Source organism: Clinocottus analis, unplaced genomic scaffold (genome assembly GCF_023055335.1).
Source record: "Clinocottus analis isolate CAN_PGR_092001 unplaced genomic scaffold, fCliAna1.0.p SCAF_14, whole genome shotgun sequence".
Classification (NCBI taxonomy): domain Eukaryota; kingdom Metazoa; phylum Chordata; class Actinopteri; order Perciformes; family Cottidae; genus Clinocottus; species Clinocottus analis.
The window spans coordinates 2910791-2933763 of NW_027175865.1; the positions used below are offsets into that span (position 1 = coordinate 2910791).

A 22973-nucleotide genomic window follows, 5' to 3' on the forward strand; every position below is an offset into this window, starting at 1 on the left:
TTTTTTTTTCCCTCACGTGATTCTTGTTCCACGTTCAATAAATCATTTCACAAATTATTTACAGCCGAGTACAAATCATCTCTTAAGCTATCCTCAATTTTTTTATATATTTTTTTAAAGTTGTCCCTATTTTAAAATCCTAAGGTTTATATTTCCGATACACGTGGTCAATATTTTGCTTGAGATTATTTGAAAACTCTTTGCCATAAGCACTGATAATCATCTGAAAGAACTTGTAAAAACAAGTTACAGGTAGTAAAAGGATTTGTGACCAGTGATTTTCTTCACACTTCTCCGTCCCTGCATCTCTTTTATTGTCGCAGACATTCAGAGTGTTTCCTCTCCTCGGGTATCAGCGATCAATGACCGATCAATGATTATTGCTGTAACTCCAAACGGACCGAGCGCTCACATGAACTCACACTGAAGGAAACGACCACAGAAGCGCAGGTTTTGTTTTTTGTAAGAAATGGCATTTATCAGTTTCCAAGAGGTATATACAGGTCATATATATACTGATCCATATGCATGTAACATAAAAAAGGCAACAAAACAAGTGATGGATTGTGTGACATGCAGCTGGTAAACTGGTCTGTAACCAATGAATCCCCTTTGAAACAAACAAAAGACAACGATTTCATTCACCGCACGCCAAGACAGACTTTACAGTAAAAAATAAAACAAGAATAAAACTCAAGACTGGAGCGAGAGGCACTGAACTCAGTGAGGTAAACGATGAGTCCTGTCATTCTGTAATGTCTCTTCATGTGTTTTCTACTGCCTACTCGTTTGTGTTGAGAGTCCGCAGTCAACAAAATTCCTGATTAATCGCATCGTTGCGCTTCGGCTCATTCAGGCGGCGAATCGTACGTGATTACACGCATTGGATTCCCATTTACCTCCTCTTCCTCCTCCTCCTCCTCCTCCTCCTCCTCCTCCTGAAAGCAGTAACGCGATGAAGGCCGAATGGAGCGTCAGATTGAAGAGGTGATGGGACACACACACGCACACACACAGTCACACACACTCGGCGTCGTACATGGCGTCGTCTATCCGTTCTGCGAGGACGGTCTGTGTGGGCCGGTCAGCCCGCCGCTCTAACCGATGGTGACGCCGAAGCCGCACTGGAACTTGTTCTTCTGGTGGTTGAGGAAGGTGCAGAGGACCAGCGAGAGCGGCAGCGGGAGCAGCTTCTTTTCTAGCGTCGCTCCGACCACCCAGTTACTGTCGACTGACCCTGGAGGGGACAGAGGAGGTCAGAGAAGAGAAGAAAACACCTGTGCACTGACACCTGAAACACATTTTTAATGCAACATTAAAAGCTCATCTTGTGTTCTTGTGATTAAGTTATTTCCATTTCATGCTACTTCATACTTCTTCTCCTGGGTAAATACTGCATCTTTTACTCCACAGTATTAATTTAACACCTTCAATCAATCATTCTAAATCTGCAAAATAAAAATAACTAAACTAAATATAATGTCAACTAATAAATGAAATATTCATGTAGGTTCATTGTTAGCCCGACTTTTACCCGCTGCAACATTTAATTGCTAAACACGCTTCAATCATTATAATCCAGTAATATAATAAACATAAGTCTGAATTTGACTATTTTTACTTTTGAAATGTTAAGTAAAGTCTGATGTTAATTAGTCTTTTAGATAATATTTACTATTTGTAAACTGCGGTATGCGATATTACAACTTTTATGCATTTCACGACTTCACTGCCAAAACACAATCACATCTTTTGAAGGAATAGTTCAATATTTTAAGAATATATAATAGAATATTCGTCACAGCCGTCTTGTCTGGGCGTACAAACATGTCAGGTGCTGGTTTTAAAACATCCATCAACAGTTTAACAGGTGATGGATGTGCATGGAAGTGGATGCACGTCGTACCTTTAAACAGCAAATTAGCTTTAGGCACATCTAGCTGGTAGCCGAACGACACGCTGGTGTCCTGCATGCGGGTGCTCGCCTCGTACTCCACGCCGAGCTGCAGCTGAGGGGGAGAGAGCGACGGGCCAGTGAGAGCCTGGAGGAGGCATGAAGGACGGCTACAGAGCCACGCGCCGCCTGTGGTGACTTTGTAAAGCCACGGGGTCAGAGTTACCTGCTCGTTGGCTTTGTGGTAGTATGAAGCGTGAGCTCCCGCCGAGCCGAGCGTCAACGTGGCGATGTAGTTGCTGCCTGCAACGGAGGGAGGTCACGTCAGAACCAAATAAAATCGACCACAAACGTCATTTCAGCATCATGAAGCCTCAACCTGCGCCTCACCTGTGTACCTGCCCACTAAAGACACGACGGTGCCCTCCTCCCCCGGCCTGCGGTGGTAAACCAGCTCCCCTCCCAGAGCCAGAGCCGGCGTGATGGACTGGAGGTAGTGCGTGACGACAATACCTGGCAGGCGGACGACAGCAATGAGGGGGAGGAGTCCAGGTTCAGAACAAGTCTTTTGGTTCAATTAGACATTTAAAAGAAACTAAAACATCATCAAACACTTGATGGAAAGAGAGTTTATCCTCTGGAGGACCGGAGACGTACCGGAGCCGACGAGGACGTCGGGGTTTGCGAGAGTCACCGTGGCGGTGAAATCTTCTCCCTTGATCTCGGCGTCGCCTTGCCAGTTCACAAACTTGTTTTGTTGCGTCTGTGGACGAGACGCAATGGCAAAGTTAACATCGCGGTCTGAGTGATGTAAGATTTTAAAAGGGCGACGCCCATATCTAGATTTGAGATTTATTGGTCGACAGCGTTTAAAAATCCACACACATACTTTTTTTTTTTTAAAGTGCCAATTCTAGTAAATTTCCAGAACATAAATCTGAACATTAGATAAAAGGCAAGGTTAAAATGATTGTTTCATTTTGTTTAACACACTTTATTTCTGCATAAATGAGTAAATATTGTCGACTGTTTCTTCATGTTTTAGTACTAAAATGCTGTATGAATATAATAAAAGAACAAACCCCTCAGTAAAAACCTGAAGAACAGAATGAAAGTGCAAAGTTTGGTATTTGAAGAGCTGCTGGATTTTAGATGTTTTATTTTCCACAAAATTATGTTTTTACCTCGATCGATTGTAAAACATTAAAACTAAATAAAAAGCAATGCTGTTCTGTGGTGAACAAACTGTTTTGCCCCTAAATCAGGTCGAACGTGTCATTTCAGAACTACTGATCGGCCCTGACAGCACATATACCACAACGGTAGGATCAGCAGTACGTTACACAAAAAGGTCCAACAGGGGGAAACTTCACCTGGAAGGCCAGTTTGGATCGTACTCTGTTGGCGACCTGGTGGATGACCTGAGCGTTAAGGCTGCCACTGTTGTCCATGTCTCCAACCATGACTGGAAAAAACTAAAGCAAAAAAACAAGCCTTTGTTTTACGGTTCATAAATAAAGAATATATACACGTATGAAATACATTTCAGACGAGATTCGAAGCGACTTTACGGCAGCGTACCTCTGCCGGACCCATCTGTTTTGTTCCGACGTATGTAGCCCCGAACCTGTAGGTGGAATCTCCCATGGTGCTTAGCAGCACCGTGTGATTCACCTTAGATATGGATTGAAAAAAAATGCAAAAATTAAAAACCTTTTACACATTTGAAGTTCACTTTCTCTAGTTTGATCCAAAGTGGAATTGCTAAAATGTCCCTTTGCACTTGGTTTGTTTCGTCTCAAAGACCGGAGAAGACTGAGTTTAAGGTTTAGACGACCATCTTAAAGGAAAACTTGAAGCTTCTGAGACGCAGTCTGTGTTTTGTTTGGCAGCTGGGTAAAAGAAATGCGTGTAAAACAACTTAACTGACCTGGAAGTGGTTGCTAAGGCCCTTGTTAACAAATAGCCTGACGCCTTCCATCTGCATCGGGAAAACCTCTGAGAAGAAAATCACGGATGAGCTTAATTGCGGAGCAGACACATAAAAGATAAAACCGGGTTTCTTATTGTTATTTGAGGGTTCAGAAGTCACACCACGCTTCTCATGACTATCTTCAATCATCACCAGTCACCTTTGCACTTGCGGTGGCACTCATCAAATGCACCGGGGTTGGGTAAGGAGGAGTCCACCTCCTGCTCTTGGCCCGAGGAGGAACTCGGGGCAACCGGAGGCATCCCGAAGCCCGGCGGCACCGTCAACCCGGGGCCAGGGGCGGCGCCAATGCCGCCAGTGGCGGGTGGCGGCGGGCTCGGAGAGCTGGCAGCTAAAACACTGCCCATTCTGGCAGAGAGATGTTAGGAGAGGAAGCAGGAGAGTGTTTGGCTGTTAGCACCATGGAGTCTGGAGGCGCATCAACACGGGAGACAAGTGACATGTCAGCTGACATAAGAGCTGTGAAGATGTAGGTAACTACGACACTATACATAATCAATAACAGTGTCATTGATGCAGGCAGACCAGCGTCTTTTTCTTTAGACTCTCTGTGCTCTGTTAACGCAGACGTCTTTCAAAGCACACGAAAAACCTTTCAATCACCGAAGCCGTGTGCTCACGCCCTGATCCCTGATCAGATCAGACTTAATGTGCAGCTGTTGCAGCACAAAGAAAAAAGAGTGCAAGCGGCAATTTTGGCACAGTTTACATTTAGATTAAGATAATAGGTTGCTCATTTCTCAGGTTGCTTCTTGGTGACTCTATATGATTAACCCCTAAAGAGTCACCTAGCATTATTGTAGGATTATCATCCATTAGTTGTTGGTGTAATTGCTGATTAAAGGGGCCACTACCTGCGTTTTCAGGCACTTAAACATTAACCATTTAAACACCAAGTCGGTTAGATCAAAGCTTCCAGAGACACCTAATGTTGACCTAAACGCTATTTTAAAGTAAGAAACTGGTCATTTTGTTAGCTCCGATAACAAGAGCACATCACACACCCTGATGACATCATTGGGGGTAATTTTCTCAGAAACTTCCCTCCAGTCAACACACTGTGGCACAGGCCTCGCAGGTAAACTAATCTCACGTGCACCGTTACAGTAGGTGCAGTGCCCCTTTAACCTTTCACACAGATCATGTTCATTCAAATGAAGTTAGAGGAGCAGCAGCTGAGAAAGGCCGGATAGTGATAATGAACCATAACGTTGTGTGACTGGACCCGGTTTCTTCTGTCAGCGAGGAACTGCTCTCTTTATAAGACTTCGCTCATGTTTTGAATGAAAGCTGCCTCACCTAAAAGCCTGTGTGAAAAAGTTAGCTAAGCTAGCTAGCTTCAAACCAGCAGGTGACAGGCTTAAAACAAAAGGTTGCTGCCGGTTTATTGAAACAAAGATCACTTTGTGAGATTTAAACCACCAAAAAAATAGCTAATATGTTCCCAGCTAAGTCATTTATTACGTAAAACACATAGCTAGCTAACGGTCTCTACTCACGTTGTGATATCCAGAGGACGATGCAGCCGGAAGTTAAATCCGGTAGCACCAAAGAAGAAGACACGAGCGACGCGAGAAACCCGCCCATTTTCTTAGGACGCGTTATGATTGGATGTCGGCACATGACCCTGAGAAATGATTGGCTAAAACGCCCGTCGGTCAATTCTCGTTGCCAGAAGAAACGAGGGGTCAAAGACTATTGGCTAATGGGAGTGCAGTCCGTTGCAGAGGGGCGGGATGTTTAAGTCTGAGGTTACCGGTTGGTAGAAAGCAGCAGACAACAGAGCGAGTCAAGTAAAATGTTATAAAGGAATACCTTCAAGGTCAAACGGCAGCCTGGGGGTTGTGTATGTGGCAACGATCTCAAAAAGTTTATTTTTAAGGTGGCACAAAACAGCACCTCTCTTTAGACACAGCAGCACCTTGCTGCTGTTTTTACTGTATGCATGTATTATGTGGGCGTAGTGTGCACACCTGTGTACCAGAAGCATTACATGTTTGTTGTTCCTTATAAATATTGTAAATCAATTAATGTATTGACCACTAATCACTAGCAATTGCAATTCTGTTTTACCAGTTGCAATACTTTCAAATTATCCAGCAAGTACTTCCTGAAACTATTTTAAGTCTATGCGAGACATGTGACCATCAAGCATTTTCAACTTCAGTTGATGTCTTTATATATCTCTGCTGTATACAAGGGAAAGTTTTATGAGTGAAACACAGCCAAAGCCTGCTCTGTCTCATTCCACTATGGGTAAGCACCACCTAAGCCTGGGCAGAGATGTCAAATTAGTAAGTATTCTACAACATTCAAAAACATTGTTTTAGTCCTATAAAGTTGGTTTGCATAGTAAAACTCAAAATGATCTGCATCGTTCTCTGTTCAGGCGATGACAGATGCAACATGGCCGCTGCCACGGCTAACAGACCATGTATTTGAGTCAATAAAATAAAACACCAGCCTGCATAGATTCCAAATCAATTTATTGAATTGTATAACCCCTGCAGGTATTTCCAAGTTACAACAGTAGAGGACAGAGTGATCAGCACAAGTGGATGGAGTACCTTGTGCCTCTCCAATGCATTTTGGAAGGAAAGAAAACAAACGATGCAAGAATTACTTCTTTTTTTTCCCCCTGGTACCACCAATAGTTAACGTTTTCATTCTAATGGTATGAACAGGAAATCATGGGACAGTGATGGAGGGAAATTAACAGACATCCAAAAACATGGAGTCTGGTTTTAGGTTAAGTCCAAAAATTATGCAACTCACCTAAATAAACATTGGGCTGAACATTGTTCTGGGAGCAGCAGGGGCACCAATAAGTACATTTATATATTTTAAAAAAAAGATTTTTTTTTTAAAGAGAATTTTAAGTATGAGACGACAAACCAAATGTTTTTTGCGAGCCGAATTAGAATCATACTGTATTACCACTCTGTATCCATGTTGTAGACAAACTACAAATGCAACTTTATCCTCAGCTACATAAAATAAAAAAAATGTAAGCGCCAATTTAACACCACTGTTTTCTGTCCATATTGCAGGGGAAACACAACTGGGACGTAACCCTCAGCTCAGCCAGTCTGCTGAGGTCATCGTTTAGTTTGGCTGAATTAGCCTAAAGTGTGGGCGAGTCTCAGTGAGTGCAGCAAATCAAGAGATCCAAGTTCATTCGGCTACACGCAGTAGAAGTTAGGGGCAGTTCAATCATAAATGCCTTTTTTATTTTTAAAAAAGGTCAAGAAGTTCCCAGCAATTTAGAATTTGTAGAATCCCAGAACTGCCATTTTGTATCCAAAGCCTCACCCTTTTATTTTTAAGTTACCCTTTTCAAACAAGTTCGACAAATACCCCTCCCACGCCCACCCCAACCCTTACGCACTCCTGAGCCCACAGGCCAGAGCACACACGCACACACACACACACACACACACAAAGACGTCTCGACACCACCAGATGACGTCAACAAAAACAAAAAAAGTCACTCAACAACATTCAGGACGGCATTCCTCGTGGGCTCCTTTGTGATGTTTGACTTGAGATGGTTAGCATTAGCGTTAGCTCCAGGCATCATTCTACCTGTTGTCATGACACTGCATCACAAAAGGTAGAACATGGGCCGGAGCAACTGAAAGTTTAATGAAGTTGGAATAAATGGTATTTTTTTTTTTGTTCTTTAGGCTGTCGAGCGTTTTGAGAACCAATTCCTGGGATGAAGTCTAATATTTAGTAATCGACGACAGCCAGGAAGCATTTATAATAATATCTAACGCGTCATGGACACAACTATCCGCACCGGGTCCCGATGGGTTCAGATAGAGATCAGTGTCTGATCTTTGCTGGCATTTGGGTCACAAAGGAGACGATGGAATGACCGTCAGGGACATGAAGATGATTATGAAGATGAAGAGGAACATGAAGGACATGAAGATGAAAGGGACATAAAGAGCGACATGAAGATCTAGAGGGACATGAACAGAAACAGAACAGAAAAGTGCAGATTAGAGTCCGCAGACTGAAGCTCCTGGAGGAAGAGGGTGATGAAGAGGAGAAACAAAGATCCCGTCCCCGACGCCTGTAAACATCCTCCACACTGATATTTAAGACGTCGCGTGCCGCTCGCCCGACAACACAAAGTCGAGTCTGCACGTGAAAGCACAGAAAACAAACAAAAAGAAGAGCTAAATGAAGTAGCTCCGCCTCCGTGCAGCCTCAAACTGTTAAACGTGTTCCAGAAGACCGGTCAGCCACCAGAGAAACCTCTTCCTGGTGGAGTTGAAGCTGCACGGAAACGCAACGATTCTTAACCGAGCTCAGTTTCAAACGTACAGCTCACGCTTTCTTCCTTTTCACCACACACACACACACCTTTCTCAAACAGTTGCCTGCATCTCTCAAACACACACAAACACCTCACTCGGACGAACACACGTCTGTCTCTCTCTCTCTCCCTCCCTCACACACACACACACACATCTCACATACACACACACACACACACACACACACACACGTCTCACATACACACCTCTTTCTCAAACAGTTGCCTGCATCTCTCAAACACACACACACCTCATTCAGACGAACACACGTCTCTCTCTCACACACACACGCACGCACACAAACACACACACTTATCTCTCACACACTGACACGTCACTCACACGTGTCTCTCACTCACTCACACACACACTCACACACACACACCTTTTTTGGTTTTGCTTCAATGTAAATCCTGAAAATCTATTTCAAGAAAAAAAAACAAGAGGAAAAAAAAACAACCTCCTCCTCCTCCGCTCTTGAAGCAAAGTATTTTCTTTTTTTTTTTTCTTTTTTTTTTTTAATTGTAAACGACTAGTGTAAACAATGAATCATTTACAATTGTGTTTCCTCAAAAGGATTCATAACACCTCGTATAAAGATTGCCCTGGTGGAACATGGATGCAGTTTCTGGAGGGAAAAAAAAGCAAAAAGAAAGAAATGAAGCGCTTTGATCGTCCGTCACACAAACAGGTTCAAGAAGATCACAGCGCTTAAAATGCTTTCCAGAAACTCGCTCCAGTATAACTTAACACTCTCTGGCATTTAAAACACAAAGAAAACTAGGTGTTGTGTACTTCTAAGAAAAAGAAAACAACTTAAATCAAAGTTTTTCTATTTGCTTTAAGTACCAGAGAGGCACAAAGATTCAAGAGCCCAGAGAACGTCTGATGAAACACAAAAAAAACTCCACAAATAACCCAGTGCTGAAGCCTCACAGTCCCCTCTTCAAACTGCTTTAAGAGACATCAAAAATAAATCTTAAAAAGCAAAAATACAGTTTTTTTTCCCCCCCTCATCATCAATGAGGCTCTAAAAAGGGACAAAAACCAAGAAGTCACAGCTGCCTGTTCAGAGATGCTACAATTTTGCTTTCAGAAAACACAGAGCCCACCCCTCGCACGTTTAGCATCAGGAAACAAAGCTGTGCTGGGGACAATAAAAAAGACTATTTAAAAAAAAAAAAAAAAAAAAAAAGATATTGCTGCTGCCGCAGAAAGAAAACGGACGTTTCTCGGTTTTAGTTGTGGTTCTACTGAAGGTCGACGCGCCCTCTACGCAGCGAGCGGACGCCACCGCTCCTCGGCCCGTGAAACCAGTTCATATCCAGCACGTTTCAGGAAGGCAAAGCCCGAAGAGGAGTTTCTATCGCAACAGCAGCGACGCAACTCCAAGAGCTTGGCATTCGACCTCTGGGCCAGAGAGTGTTCACACATTGGCAACCAATACATTCACCCACTTCCATTTTGTCACCATGGGGCAAAGTTTGACCTCAGTATTTGGAGGGGGGAAGAAAAAAAATTCCAACTTTTAAATTAAAAAAAACTGACTGAAGCAATCTGCACCAAAAAATAAAAATAAAAGCAAAAAAAAACCTATTGTTTTGCACCAACTTCCACAAAAACTACTTATCCCTCGGACGCGTCGATACTCAAGTTGTGTCCCAGCTCATGATGGCAGACGTTGGCATCAAAGCTGTTGTGAACCAGCTTCTGATGGGAGGAAACCAGCGTCAAGGCTGCAGCGGCCGGCGGGTTTACAGCATGCACAAGCCCGATGACATTTCTCTTGGTGCAGAAGAACATCCGGACGTCCCGGTGCGTCTAAGTGGCTGCAGGTTATAACGTCCATGAATCAGTGACGGGGCTCTTGTCTCCAGCAGTCTGCTCGTACTAGCGCTGCTCGTGTACTATTCGTAGTGAAAGAGGGGAGAAACAGTCACGGAGTATTTAAATAAAGCTGCCCTTTTTTCTTTTTTTTTTAACTCTTCTTTATTGCAACGTTCACATTAAAAAGAAACGTTCACATTCAGGATGTTTTTTTCTGTTTTTTTAAAAGGAGTTTGAGCTGCGTTGCTACACACCTCTCAGCAGGAGAGTGTGTGTGTGTGTGTGTGTGTGTGTGTGTTGTCTTTTTCCCCTTGCATAATGAATATTTAACTAAACTTGGGTTTCTTTTAAATTCATCATATTTGTGCTCGTACTCTGCTGCCCGACAGAAGATAGCAGGCTATGAATGGATGAGTGCACATGGGAGTAAGTAAGGCACTTGAGTGACGACAACAGTGTTAAGTGGACTGGTGGGAGTGCACAACCATTACAACGTTTAAAAAGGGGGCCGGCCTTCGCTGCAGACGGTGTCGGCGGTCTCCGGGAAACGCCGGCTTCACAACGGCTTTGATAAACGCTCAGCTCATACGCACGGTCTGGGTTTGGTGCAAAACAATATGGTTTCTCAATTAATTATTTAAAAAAAAAAAAAGAATGAGGCAGCTCTTTTGGTGGAAGAAAAAAAGGAAATGCTTTAAAAAAACAAAAAACAAAAAACAGCCTTTACGTCCGTTCGACAGGCTCTGGTAGGAACATGGAACGGACGAGTTTCCTGCGTGCAAGCGATGACGTCTGTGCAGAAGCCTGCAGCGTCCTGTAGGGCGACAACACAACTCTGGTTAGGAGGAGGAGGAGGAGTCTCACATCTGTTAGCAGTAAAAGTCGACGAATCCTCTCGCCTGTTTTTAGGCGCTGTCCTGTTGACGTCCTGGTTTCTCCTCGATCGCCTCCACGTCGCAGTCGCCGCCGGACGTGTGGAACTCGGCCACGTAGAGGCTCTTGTCGATGCTGCTGGGGATGGGCTTGATGTCGGTCACCAGCTGGTCCTCGATGGACTTCAGGTTGAAGCGGTCGTCTGACGTGATCAGGTTGATGGCCAAGCCCAGGTGACCAAACCTCCCTGAGAGAGAGAGAGAGAGAGAGAGAAAGAGAGAGCGAGCAGAGTCAAGAATCACAGCCTTCAAACCGTCTGATTTATCCCTCTATTCCGAACCATGACAGACTTTTCTTTCAGAGAAATTCATCGTTGAATGAAAAACTAATTCAGATCCTGTCGTGTCCAAAGATTTTCAAAGTGAGAGGCAAACTGTGCAGATTGCGTACTTAAGTCATCCCACAGGAACAACCAGTACACTTCCAGCTCAACACATTGCATCAAGCATTAAAACAAGCGGACGAATCTTTGGGCGTTTGTATTTCTTTGGGTCATAATCTTGCTTTGCATTCTTCTTGAGCGAGGCTTTCAAATAATAAACGACGTACCTGATCTTCCGATGCGATGGAGGTACGTCTCAGCATTCTTGGGGAAGTCAAAGTTGATGACGACATTGACAGCCTGGATGTCGATACCCCGGGTGAAGAGATCTATTGGAAGAAATTAGATTGCAATCTCTGATGCCCTATGTGGCTTAAACAAAAAAGATTCTATACAACAGAGACTCACCCGTGCAGACCAGGTTTCTGCACAGTCCATTTCTGAAGTCGTGAAACACACGGTTTCTGTATTCCTGAAAACAAACATGATGTCAAAATGCTGCAAAAAAAAAAAGAGGCAATCTGAAAAATTAAAAAAAAGCTCAAAGACGTGGTTTCTTGTCCTCACCTGCATCATCTTGGCGTGGATGTAGAAGCAGGAGTAGCCCAGCTGCGTGATCTTCTTGGCCAAGAGCTCCACCCTTTGAGTGGAGTTACAGAAGATGATCGACTGGTTGATCTGAAGCTGTGATGGAGAGAGAGAGAAAGAACGTCATGGATCACCAAGTACAACCATGCGTCTCGTGGATCAAATTGCTAAAATGATCAATTAACTGTTGAATAAGAGGAAATGTGGCATTTTGTTAAACATTACCCACTGGGATGCAACCCAGAAAAAATTATGCGCCACAGCATTCTGAGAAGGAGTGCCGCTGGCTGGCAGTTTAAAATGCATGGATGCTGAATATATACACAAGTAGTCAGTTACCCTGGAGAACAGCGTGTTGAGGCAGTGGACTTTCTGCCTCTCCGTGACGTAGGCGTAGTATTGAGTAATGCCCTTCAGCGTCAGCTCCTCCATCAGGTTTATCTCGTAGGGTTTCTGAAGATGCTTGGCCTGCAGCAACGACACAAGGACAATGCAGTAGTTTAGAGTGGATTTAAAAACACTTCAAAACTGGCAGAATTATCTCAAATGTACAAGCATGAAGGGCTTTGTTTTGTTGATTATTAAACTCCTAACAGTTAAATGAAGCTTTACCCAGCCGAGAGCAGAGTAATGTCAGAATTTCAAAATGCAGTAAAAAAGTCTTGGACTCATTTACATCCTGGCCGAGATGCTCTTAAAGACTGCAGACTAACACACACAGAACTGGACACCGCGTAAGAACAGCTTGGTCTGCAGTGGGAGCCGAGCGGTGCCAAGTGGCCCCGAGCCATCGGGCCGGCCGAGTGGTGCAGCAATTAGCCGACTACCCACCATGAACTTCTGCACGCTGATAGGGAAGGTCGCGGAGTAGAGCAGGATCTGCCTGTTCTTGGCCAGGAAGCTGATGATATCCTCGATGAGCACCACGAAATCCTGAGACAGCAGCTTGTCGGCCTGAGAGGAAACGGGGACATTTTAACATGAAGCGGGATAACTAACAGATTTAAATGAGTAAGGAATAACAGACATGTGAAAAAAAATATATAGAACTGCGACGCATTAGACTTTGTAATGATTATGAGCCAAAGTTTTAATATTTTATTTAGGTTTACCTCATCCATCACCATCATCTGGACTCTATCCACCTTTGCCACTCCCTTCTTTATCAAGTCCAGGATCCTACCAGGCGTGGCGATGACAACATGCACTGAAAAAGGTGAAAACAACATAATGTGTTTACCCTTACATTTGTAGTACAGTTGCATTTAAAAAAAAATAATCTAAACACTAGAACTGAAGTCGGGGAGTGAGACAGTGCGGCTTCTTACCGGTCTCATCCAGACGCATGATGTCATCTCGCAGGTTGGTGCCCCCGGTGGTGGCCATGACTTTGACTCCCCCCAGGTGTTTGCTGATCTGGATGGAGATCTGGCTCACCTGCAGAGCCAGCTCACGGGTCGGAACCATGACAAGCGCTATGGGCATGAAAACAATTAAAATGACTGATTACTGGTAGAAAGATTTACAAAGAAACCGCTTACAGACAAGATAAATTATAATAATAGAAGGGTCCAGATGACGTAGTGAGGGGTAAGGAAGATGGAGAGGAAACCAAATGAAGAGGGGACACTGGTGACGGAGTTGGTGGAGAAGATGGGTGACTGTTTACAACCACATGCAGCGTCTCACCCTGTATGTGGTCCTTTTTTAGGTCTATTCTCTCCAGCAGTGGGATGAGATAGGCTCCACTTTTCCCTGTTCCATTCTTAGCCCGAGCCAAAATGTCCCGTCCAGACAGGGCAATGGGAATACTCTCCTCCTGGAAGGAAAAGAAAATACATTATCTTTAGTCTCATTCTGTAACGAATGTAGTGCTGCAACATAAATCTCATCTACATGATGGTTTATTGCACCTTTCCATTAAAACAAGCTGGCAATCCAAATACTTTTACTTTGTTTTTTTAAATGTCGTGATCACATTAGGTTCCTCTGGCTAGTAAACACAATTTGAAATAAATAAAAGAGCCATACCTGGATAGGTGAAGGTTTCTCCCAACCCATCTCAAAGATGCCCATAAGGAGTTCCCGTTTGAGACAGTAATCTTCAAATTCATTCCCCTTAGTGGACGTCACATCCTGCATCAGACACAGAGCAGTGAGGATGAGAGCAGAACGTCAGCGTTAAGACTCAGCGAGCGGAGACAAAGTGCCAGCGAGCTGGACTCACCGAGGTTTGGACCCTGTTGTCTTTGGGTGGGAGCTTTAGGCTCTTTTTCCAGTCATCTCCAAACTTGATGCCTCCTTCCTGAGCAGCACCGCCTCCTATCTGGGGTACACCCAAAGCCTTTCCTTGAGTTGTGGGTGCTGGCTGGACTGAAGCTGGTTTAGTCTGTCCTCTGAGCTGCCCGTTCTGCTTGTTCAGTCCCATGACGACCGGGCCAGCGTTTTCTGTTCTGGCGGTGGCCATATTGTCCCGTTTTCCTTGTTTTTTTTATTTATTTTTTCCTTCTTCCAAAAGTATTAGATTTTTGCCTCTTAGGTTTTTCTTTTTAAAAATTCTCTTCAAAAGTAAAAAAGTTTATAAAGCATTAACAAACAATATTCTCTATTATTTTTAAGTCCAAAGCTTTCACAACTGAAGTCAATTGGTAGTATTTACATATACACATGTACGTGCAGTTCGGTCCCCTTCAACAACAGAGTGACTGACGTACAGGAACAAAAAAAACAACAAAAAACACGTTTTTACACAAGAGCTCTTCAAAATGAAGAGAAATTTGCATTCATATGCATGTATATACTTGCCCACAATATAGAAAAATTATATGTGAACAAGTATCAAAGCAGTTCAAGTCCTGAAATAGAACAACTAAGGCAATCTGAACTTGGGGAACAGCCTCTTCAATATAATCTTAGTTCAATGCTTAAACTTCTGTTTCTAAATTGAACATTTCCTCTTTCCACTTTGAGTCCATAGAATTGCTCAATATCCCTATTCTTGCAAAAAAGGATGTCCAACTTTGTACACGTTTTCCCCAATATCCTATAGTCTGTAATGCTTTCCGTTTGTTTCCACTGGGTGTGGATATGTCGCTCCACTGTGTGGAAAAAAACAAAACAACCTGGACCCTGAATTCACAGACACAAAAGGGGTTTCTAGTCCAAAGCCAAAAAGCTTTTCACCCCCTTTGAGTCCTCAGTGTGCGTCTCCGTTCTCCTCCAGGTGCTCGACCCTCTCTCCCCAGACACCGCAGGTCTTCAGGTCGGTGTGTGAAGTCTGTGAGTGCAGCTGTGTTCAACCCGCTACCTCCTCAAAGTCAGCCAACAACTCAAACTTGTAACCTAATGAAAAAATACAAAATTAAAATCAAAAGGGTAAAAAAAAGAAAGAAAAGAAAACACGGTCAGTGGATTAACCATAAACACTCAAGCAAACTAACTTGAGAACAACATTCAAATAATCCATCAAATAAGTACCCAAACCTGATGACATCTTCAATGCAAAGATTGATATTGTTTTCCAAATTTTATATAAAAGACTTGCTGTTTCCTGCCTCTTATCTATTGGTCAATGCATGTCAGAAAACAGAAGTTAATTTGTGACTCCCCATTAGAGATCGACCGATCAATCGGTTTGGTTGTGTAGACCAGATTTTTTTTTTTTACAAACTTTTCTTATTGATTAAATGGGTTCCAATGGTGACCGATGGCTGTGCAGCCGCCACCTGATGCCCACCACTGCTTTGCATAGAAGCTCTATACACATGACAACGCCCACAATTGCTGAAAATGTGTGCATGGGATTAGCTAATAACCTAAACAACTGTTAAATACAACAAATAATGTACTCCGCTCAAAGGTATGGAGCAGGAAAAAGCAATCGGTCGACATCTAATCCCAAAAATGTTTTGACTATATATAAATTGTGAAGCGTTGCACCAAAGAGAGACATCTCTTCTCTCTCTCACACACAAACTACACAAGAAAGAAAAGATAGATAGATATCATAGAAACAGTTTAAACAGGTAAACAATTGTGTCAAGCTAAATTTGTTCGATTCCTCATGTTTAATAATTTGGACAACCTATCTCATCAACTTTGTGATCCCTTTAGGAGAGTTGACCACAAGGTTGGGAAGCAATCAGGAGCAATTTCCTCGTCATTGCCAACACAACAGTTTACAGACTAAAAAAGGAGCACACACACACACACACACACACACACACACACACACACACACACACACACACACACACACACACACACACACCTATCAAACTACGTCGACAGGTGCACCTTTGATAAACACTACCCTCGCCAGGCCTGGGTGAGAGGCTTTAAAAGCTAATTCGCTAATTTGCACAAGTGAATTTGCCAGATGTCAATCTTCTGAGGCCGATTAGCGAAGCACAAACTGCCAGGATTTAAAACACTAAACACCTACACTAAAGACTCCAGGTCTGACTGAGGTATTTAATAATTACAGTTTCATTAGTGAAAAACTTCAAGTCGGTCAAAGTCGCACCGACTAAGTGTTCCGTTAATTTACTTCGGCCAGTTTGAACTCGTCGGCTCGTATCGCTGGGGTTTTCTGTCTTATGACCGTTAAGTTACTCTTGTTATTTATCATTTCCAAACTCCTTTGGTGATACGGTCAACGTTTACCGCTATTAACTTTGAAATAGTCCAACCATCTGTGTAGCCGTGTCAGTTTCTAGTAATGTCCCTTAATAAAATCAATAACGTAACGTCTCAGGTGAGACAACATGACGTTGTTGGGCCAACGTTCCCAAAGCTAAGCTCTAAGCTAACCAACCTCTAAGCTGGTCAACACTCGGAGGGTTTTAATGAGCTTTTAATTACTAAATTTGACAACATACGTGTACAGCATGGCAATGATATCGTTAAATGTCGTTGACGTCACATTAATTTTATTGTTAACGTCATATACGGCACAATTAGCATGTTCGTTAGCCTTGGGGCTAATCTAGCTCAACAACTCCTCTCGCTAACGTTAGCTGTGAGCTAGCTCTCAACAACTCGAATGTTTTTAACGGGAATAGGACGGTTTCGTGTCTCCGCAAACCTACCTTAGTTCCTCTGTTATTTTTACAAGGTGTATTCAGTGTGCGGTTGATCGGCTGCTTCCTTTACAATCCCATTTATTTACTGATTTTTACTTGAAATAAATCTCCTCTATTGTGTTTCTTCTTCCTTTAAATCAACATGGTCGCCTTCTTCTTCGTCTTCTCTTCCTCGGTGGCTCTCTCCAGTTTATGACACTTGACCCTCTGCGGAGCTGCTGCCACCTGGTGTCACACTTGGTTACTGCACAGATGATTTGGTACTGTCGACAGGTTTCAAAAGAAAGGCATATTTTCATGGAAACCGTCTCAATTCAATACAAGACAATTCAAAACAATATCAGTATTTACAGAGATATTAGAACATAATATGTTTCATTGACTTTATTGCTGTTGCACTATTCTGGTATTCTAAAACTGTATGATTGAGTTACAAGTTTCCAAACCGTTTTTATATCATTCAACAATTTCTGCTTCGACAATACAACAACATACAACTAAGAATGTATTTGGACTTTTTTTAATGGACATACAGAGCGTATTTTTCTGTTTTAATGCAGAGATCGCACGTGAAGCTCAGGCACGGTGAAACCAGACTTTTACACCTACGTCACTCACTCACAACCAATCACCTTACGTCTTCGGTTTCTCTTGGCCAATCACAGAAGCTCCTTCATTTGAGGCACGACGTCGCGTTAGGTTGTTGCCGTCAGTGTTGTCATTTACAAAACCCATGTTCGAAACATGTCCACCATGCTCAAACTTACAGATGACTTTGCATTTTATTTCGACTGTTGATTTCGGCCACGATGACTAACTTTTGTAGAGAAGTCATCACTCTTCAGTTGGGACACTATTCAAACTTTGTCGGGACTCACTGGTGGAATTTACAGGTAAGTGGCTAAATTAAGCTAGCTAGCGTTAGCTCTGCATGTGTTAAACTTCGGGGTAGAGGTAGCTGACGTCAGCGGCACCGTGAATGTGCATCTTGCGGTCCTTTCCAACATACCGGGGACATGCGACGTGATTAAGCAACGATCACGGTAACGGTTTGTGATGCTAACGCTGCTAATTGTCAAGTCAACACTCGACAAAAGCCCCTTTGATCAGCTGGGAAAAAAATGTAACTTTATTTCACGCAGCTAAACAAAAATCCCAGTTTTTATGAGCTCACAATGAAATGAGTGGATGGTTTTATCATAAATTAAATTACCCGACAGTCTACACAGGGGATTAAAACACAAAATACAGCATACATATAACCTCAGCAGTAATATTAATTCAGTGACCTCATATGTAAAAGTAAAACACTGAATAACTATACCTCTAACTACTTATTATGTACTTATTTAGTAAATTTCTAAATCCAGGAGTTTTACTTACGCTGGAGTTTTGTCACAATTGAGTATTTCTACTCATCATTGTGTAAATGCACAATACACATTACGATGATGATGATGGAGTTTTAAGTTCTTACTTCGTCAGAAGTTTTTAAATGTTGATTAATTCATAAAAAAACAGAACTTATAAATTGTACACAAATGTAGCTATTGTGGTATTTTCATGAAAATAAAAATATGCAGCATCATAGTCTTTGTTTGCACGCAGGATGCGTCTTTATCGTACGACCCAGAGACGCCGCCGAGCGAGATCCAGAGCGACGTCCTGTTTCGTGAAGGACAGACAGCGGGTGGACATGTCACCCACACACCTCGCCTCATCGCCCTGGATCTCAAAGGTAACTCCTTCCTGTCACATGCTTCTTTTTTAATGTAGGTTTTGTGTACTTGGACTCTGGTCCAGGCAGTAACTTGGATGTGTCTGCTGCTCGCTGAGCTGAATCATCTCACTCTTTCTGTAACAGGAAGCCTCCGGACTCTACGGCAAGAGGGAAGTCTGTACGACCCTGGCGAGGACACCTCCGCCGCCACATGGTGAGTAAATAGCCTCTGCACGCCCACACGTGTACATATTTTAGGGCCCAGCAGAACTACAGGTGAAGTGCATCACTTGTGGGTTGTTGCACCTTTTGAAACATTAAGCGTTTGCTCGACTCTTTCTGTTCCACATTTATTTTTGGCGCCACGATAGAAAGGCTGTAAGAACGTAATGAATAAAACCCAAACTGATGGATGTGTCCATTACTAAAGTGTATTTTTATCTCATGTATTAAAAGCAAAAGTCTCTGTTTGGACAAATAGGGAGGGAAACATCATAAAAGTCGAAGAATGTCCGTATCAGAAGAACTCCTTCCTCGAAGACCTGGACAAGCTGGATGTGAGTATTTATGTTGGAAGAGACACATAAGACTGTCCTTCACAATATTGTGATGCCAAGCCAGTTATAATGGTGATGATCTATATATTTGAAGGTGTGTCTTGATCTAGTATGAATTGATTGTATGCTACATTGCTGCTTTTGACATTGCTATTGATTGTACGTTTTCATAGCAATCAAAAGAAAACAGAAGATCACCACTACCACAATCTTTAGTGTGATTGTAAGCTCATGGGCTGTTGTCACCGTTTATAATAAAGGTGTCCCATGTATTTGCTGTTTCACCAGCCTGATGGCATGTTTGCTTCTGTTTATTTATTTTTTTAGATTCTCCTTGAGAGGCATAGTGTTGCAGCTTGATACAGTTATCGTGACGGCTTTCTTTTTCTCCTTGTCTCTAGAACGGGGAGACTCTTGCTGAAGATGATTTTTACTCCAGTCCCCAGCCTCAGCGCTTGGGTAAGAAGACCCTGAAGGAAACATGCTCAAGATTTACTGTCGCATGTAAGCAACGACCATTCATTTAAACTCGTCGTCCCGCACACAGGTGCAGTGCTCGCGGACACCGTGAACAGTCAGCTGGCTCGAGTCAAAAAGGGCTACCGGCTGGAGGGCAGCGTGAAGGTGTGGTCCGACTTCCTCAGGATCTACCTGCACCCCCGCACGGTCTCCGTCATCCACCAGTACAACCATGACGGGTAAGGTCCTGCTTCCTCTACTTTTGTTTGGCAAAAAATGAGGGCTGTGAATTTCCCTCCACAAGGACAAAGACCAGCTGATGGATGCAGGAACCGCTTTTCTCCTGAAGATGTCAGGCTTTACACAGATGTGGGCTTGAAAGCCAGTATTTGGTCATATGCTGTGAGTGATGAACAAAAACTAAAAAGTGCCGTCTCTTATTTGTGTGCAGGGAGGCTCAGCGTCTGGAGACTTTTGGCCAGGGCGAGGCGCTGCTGCAGGGGCCGGTGCTCGAGCAGCTGGAGGACCAGCTGCACTTCTTTGTAGAGGAGTGTGATTACCTTCAGGTCCGTCGTTTTCCATTTTGTTTTTAATGTATTCAAATAGCTTAAACTTGGCACTCCATCTCCAGTGAAACTGCGACTGATCTATTTCGCCGCGCTGTTTCTCCCCTCAGGGTTTCCAGGTCTTCTGCGACCTGGCCGATGGCTTTGCCGGCCTGGGGTCGAAGGTCACGGAGCTGCTGCGGGACTCGTACGGCGGCCGAGGCATCCTGACCTGGGGGATGGCGCCCGTCAGCCACCCGAACACGGTGAGTCGCGGCGGCGCTCCGAGAGAAAAGTAAGGACGCGTGGCGAGCGGAGCTCCTGTACTCACCGCGTTGTCCCTCGCTCAAGCAGACCCCCATGAAGGAGCTCTACCACGTGTTGAACTGCGCGCTGGGCGCGGTCCACATGGCCGACCACAGCTCCTTCTTCTGCCCACTGACGCTGCGCGGTGGACTGGGGAGGCGGCCCTCAGCTCCCCCAGTGTTCCCACACCTAAATTATGACGTGAGCTTTTTCCCTCTTTTTTTTTTTTAAATTACTCGTTATTATCAGACTTTCAAATAAATGTTTAATGGTGACTGCTGTCACATTATATATATATTTTAGGAGATTTTCAATGCCTCAATGGGACTTTTTTTTTTAAGGTCATGTTAAAACTTCCAGCATAATAATATATATCTCTTTCCGTCTCAGCCCTACCTGTGGTACCACTCCAGCTCTGTCTTGGCCCTGGCCCTCGATGCCCTCACGTTGCCTTACAGGCTGAAGAAGGACAGCGTTCCCATGTGGCAGCTGGCCGACTCGCTGGCCGTGTCTGGTAGAAAGGTGAGGTGAACCCGCCCCCCTCCCTCCCTTCCTAACTCAGCTCCCACTATTTGTTTTGTTTAATCTGAGCCTCTAAAAGTGTGATTTTTAAAATCCTAGGTGGTGGCCGCTTACGGTGCCGTCCCCTTTCCCATGATGCACGGCGGCTCTCTCCCCGACGCCCTGAGCGCCTGCGCGGACGCGCTGCCCTGGAAACCCCTATCGTCTTGCCCCGAAGCCGCCGCCGGCCGCTGCTACGGCCAGTGGGCGACACTCAGAGGCTTCGAGGGCCAGAGGCTCGTCAGGTGAGAAGATTGTGAACGCATGAATAATGCACCTTCACGTTTTACACTCTGACTTTTCGTTAATTCCACCTTTTTTTGTAAATATTTTCATCCATTTTTATGGTTGCTATATCTTAGAAAAGGTCAGTCCTCACATTAACCCCCGCCAACACCTTCACTGTGTCGCAGCTCTCTGGCTCCAGGCACTCAGCCGGCTTCTCCTCTGCACGGGCTGCACAGCGGGGAAGACGTCCTGGCGTCCTACATCCAGTCCTTCTATCCGACGTCGCCTCTGTGAGTCCCCGCACCGTTCCTTGTTTCAGGAATTGTGTGTGTGTCAAAGTAAAAAAAGTCAGTTTTATTCGTCAATTCTTCCATTTGTGCAAACAAACAGAAGATTTGAAATTGTGTTTCTCTTCTTTCCGAAAGAAAGTGAATGTAATAAAGTGCAATAACTGTAAAAAAAAAAAAAAAAAAAAAATAGAACATATAAACAAGATAAATTAGGAAACTATAATAGACTTTAACTCTGTATTACAGCAGCAGTCAGACCAACCACTAACCCAACTCTGCTCCCTCTCTCTCCAGCGCTCTGCAGTTGTTGTCGACGCCCAGTATGCTGACGCCCCCATTCCCTCAGATATTCAGTCAGTCTCTCGGCGCTGAGGGCTTCCTTCAGAGCCGGTCTCCTCCGCCTGGCGGTGAGCGCCGTTCTACGTCACTTTGCTCTGTTCGTAGCGCAACGCAATGTTTTTTTTCTAATGTATTTATTCTGAACGAACCCCCTTCTCTGCAGGCCGGCCCCCCGCGGTCTCCTCCGCGCCCGTCCTCACGTCCTTCCAGTCGGGCCCCAATGTCGGCTCGTGGCTGTCGGAGCTGCACCGCGACGCCGGCGCTCTGAACGTCTGCCGCGTGGCGCCCAGCTTCCTCTCCCAGGGGCCCGAGATGGCCGACTACAAGGAGGCCCTGGAGGATCTGCGCAAGCTCGGTCGGTGTTACAGAGACGACAGCGGCGGCGTGACGCACACCTCCTCGGAAGAGGACGACGACGACGACTGACGCCAGCGGCCTCGTGGATTGACTGCCGGCTTTCAGCTCGCATGCACTGAAGGACACGCCGACAGAAGCGGGAACATTAAGACGTTGAAACCTCGACGCGCGTGGAACTCTGAGGCGACGTTTGTAGCATCATGTGACCTTTTGGAATTACTGTAACTGTGTTTTATACCAAGGATGTGCTATAAAATGGCTGCATTTACATTAGGATGCTTGTCTCTCCTGTTTTGCGCACTGGTTGCTCCAACCATGAAATCATAGCACAGATGACGTGTTTGAGCGTGAAGCTACGCAGCCCAATCTGGGACTTTCATGACACTTTTTACATCACGTGGAAGCAGAAAGCTTAACTTTGGCTTCAGATTGTGGGGCCAACATTCGTCTGTATGAAGGCTGACCAGATGACTGGTTTGCTTGCTTTATAAGTCGCTCTGGCGCGACACAGCAGGCTGAAATATTAGAAATACAGCTGAAATATTAGAAACCTCTCATCTTAACCTCATTGCCGGAGCTGAAAGTGGCCAAAATACAGAAAAATGGCAATCTTATATTAAACGAATGTCAGCAACCACAAAC

At 44.2% G+C, this 22973-nt stretch overlaps 3 protein-coding genes across 3 annotated transcripts; 1 reads left to right on the forward strand and 2 right to left on the reverse strand.

Annotated features, from left to right (window-relative positions):
• Positions 1-451: 451 nt before the first annotated feature.
• Positions 452-5423, reverse strand: tomm40l (translocase of outer mitochondrial membrane 40 homolog, like). Its single transcript, XM_068575538.1, has 10 exons — positions 5387-5423; positions 4027-4235; positions 3825-3892; positions 3476-3568; positions 3268-3369; positions 2552-2657; positions 2285-2407; positions 2121-2197; positions 1907-2009; positions 452-1237 (listed from the first exon to the last, which is right to left on the reverse strand). The coding sequence occupies exons 2-10, from the start codon at positions 4232-4234 to the stop codon at positions 1098-1100; spliced, it is 1020 nt and encodes a 339-aa protein (XP_068431639.1). The 5' UTR covers position 4235; positions 5387-5423; the 3' UTR covers positions 452-1097.
• A 933-nt stretch (positions 5424-6356) lies between these two features.
• LOC137784474 (probable ATP-dependent RNA helicase ddx6) lies at positions 6357-17193 on the reverse strand. Its single transcript, XM_068575165.1, has 13 exons — positions 16976-17193; positions 14113-15227; positions 13917-14021; positions 13575-13704; positions 13214-13360; positions 12998-13092; positions 12717-12839; positions 12225-12353; positions 11865-11981; positions 11706-11769; positions 11525-11626; positions 10942-11162; positions 6357-10856 (listed from the first exon to the last, which is right to left on the reverse strand). The coding sequence occupies exons 2-12, from the start codon at positions 14350-14352 to the stop codon at positions 10948-10950; spliced, it is 1467 nt and encodes a 488-aa protein (XP_068431266.1). The 5' UTR covers positions 14353-15227; positions 16976-17193; the 3' UTR covers positions 6357-10856; positions 10942-10947.
• Positions 17194-17689: 496 nt separating this feature from the next.
• msto1 (misato mitochondrial distribution and morphology regulator 1) lies at positions 17690-22604 on the forward strand. The gene is made up of 14 exons (XM_068574986.1): positions 17690-17862; positions 18578-18707; positions 18834-18903; positions 19171-19246; positions 19648-19705; positions 19794-19944; positions 20157-20271; positions 20382-20516; positions 20605-20757; positions 20947-21078; positions 21178-21362; positions 21531-21635; positions 21930-22042; positions 22138-22604. The coding sequence occupies exons 1-14, from the start codon at positions 17779-17781 to the stop codon at positions 22398-22400; spliced, it is 1770 nt and encodes a 589-aa protein (XP_068431087.1). The 5' UTR covers positions 17690-17778; the 3' UTR covers positions 22401-22604.
• The last annotated feature ends 369 nt before the right edge of the window (positions 22605-22973 follow it).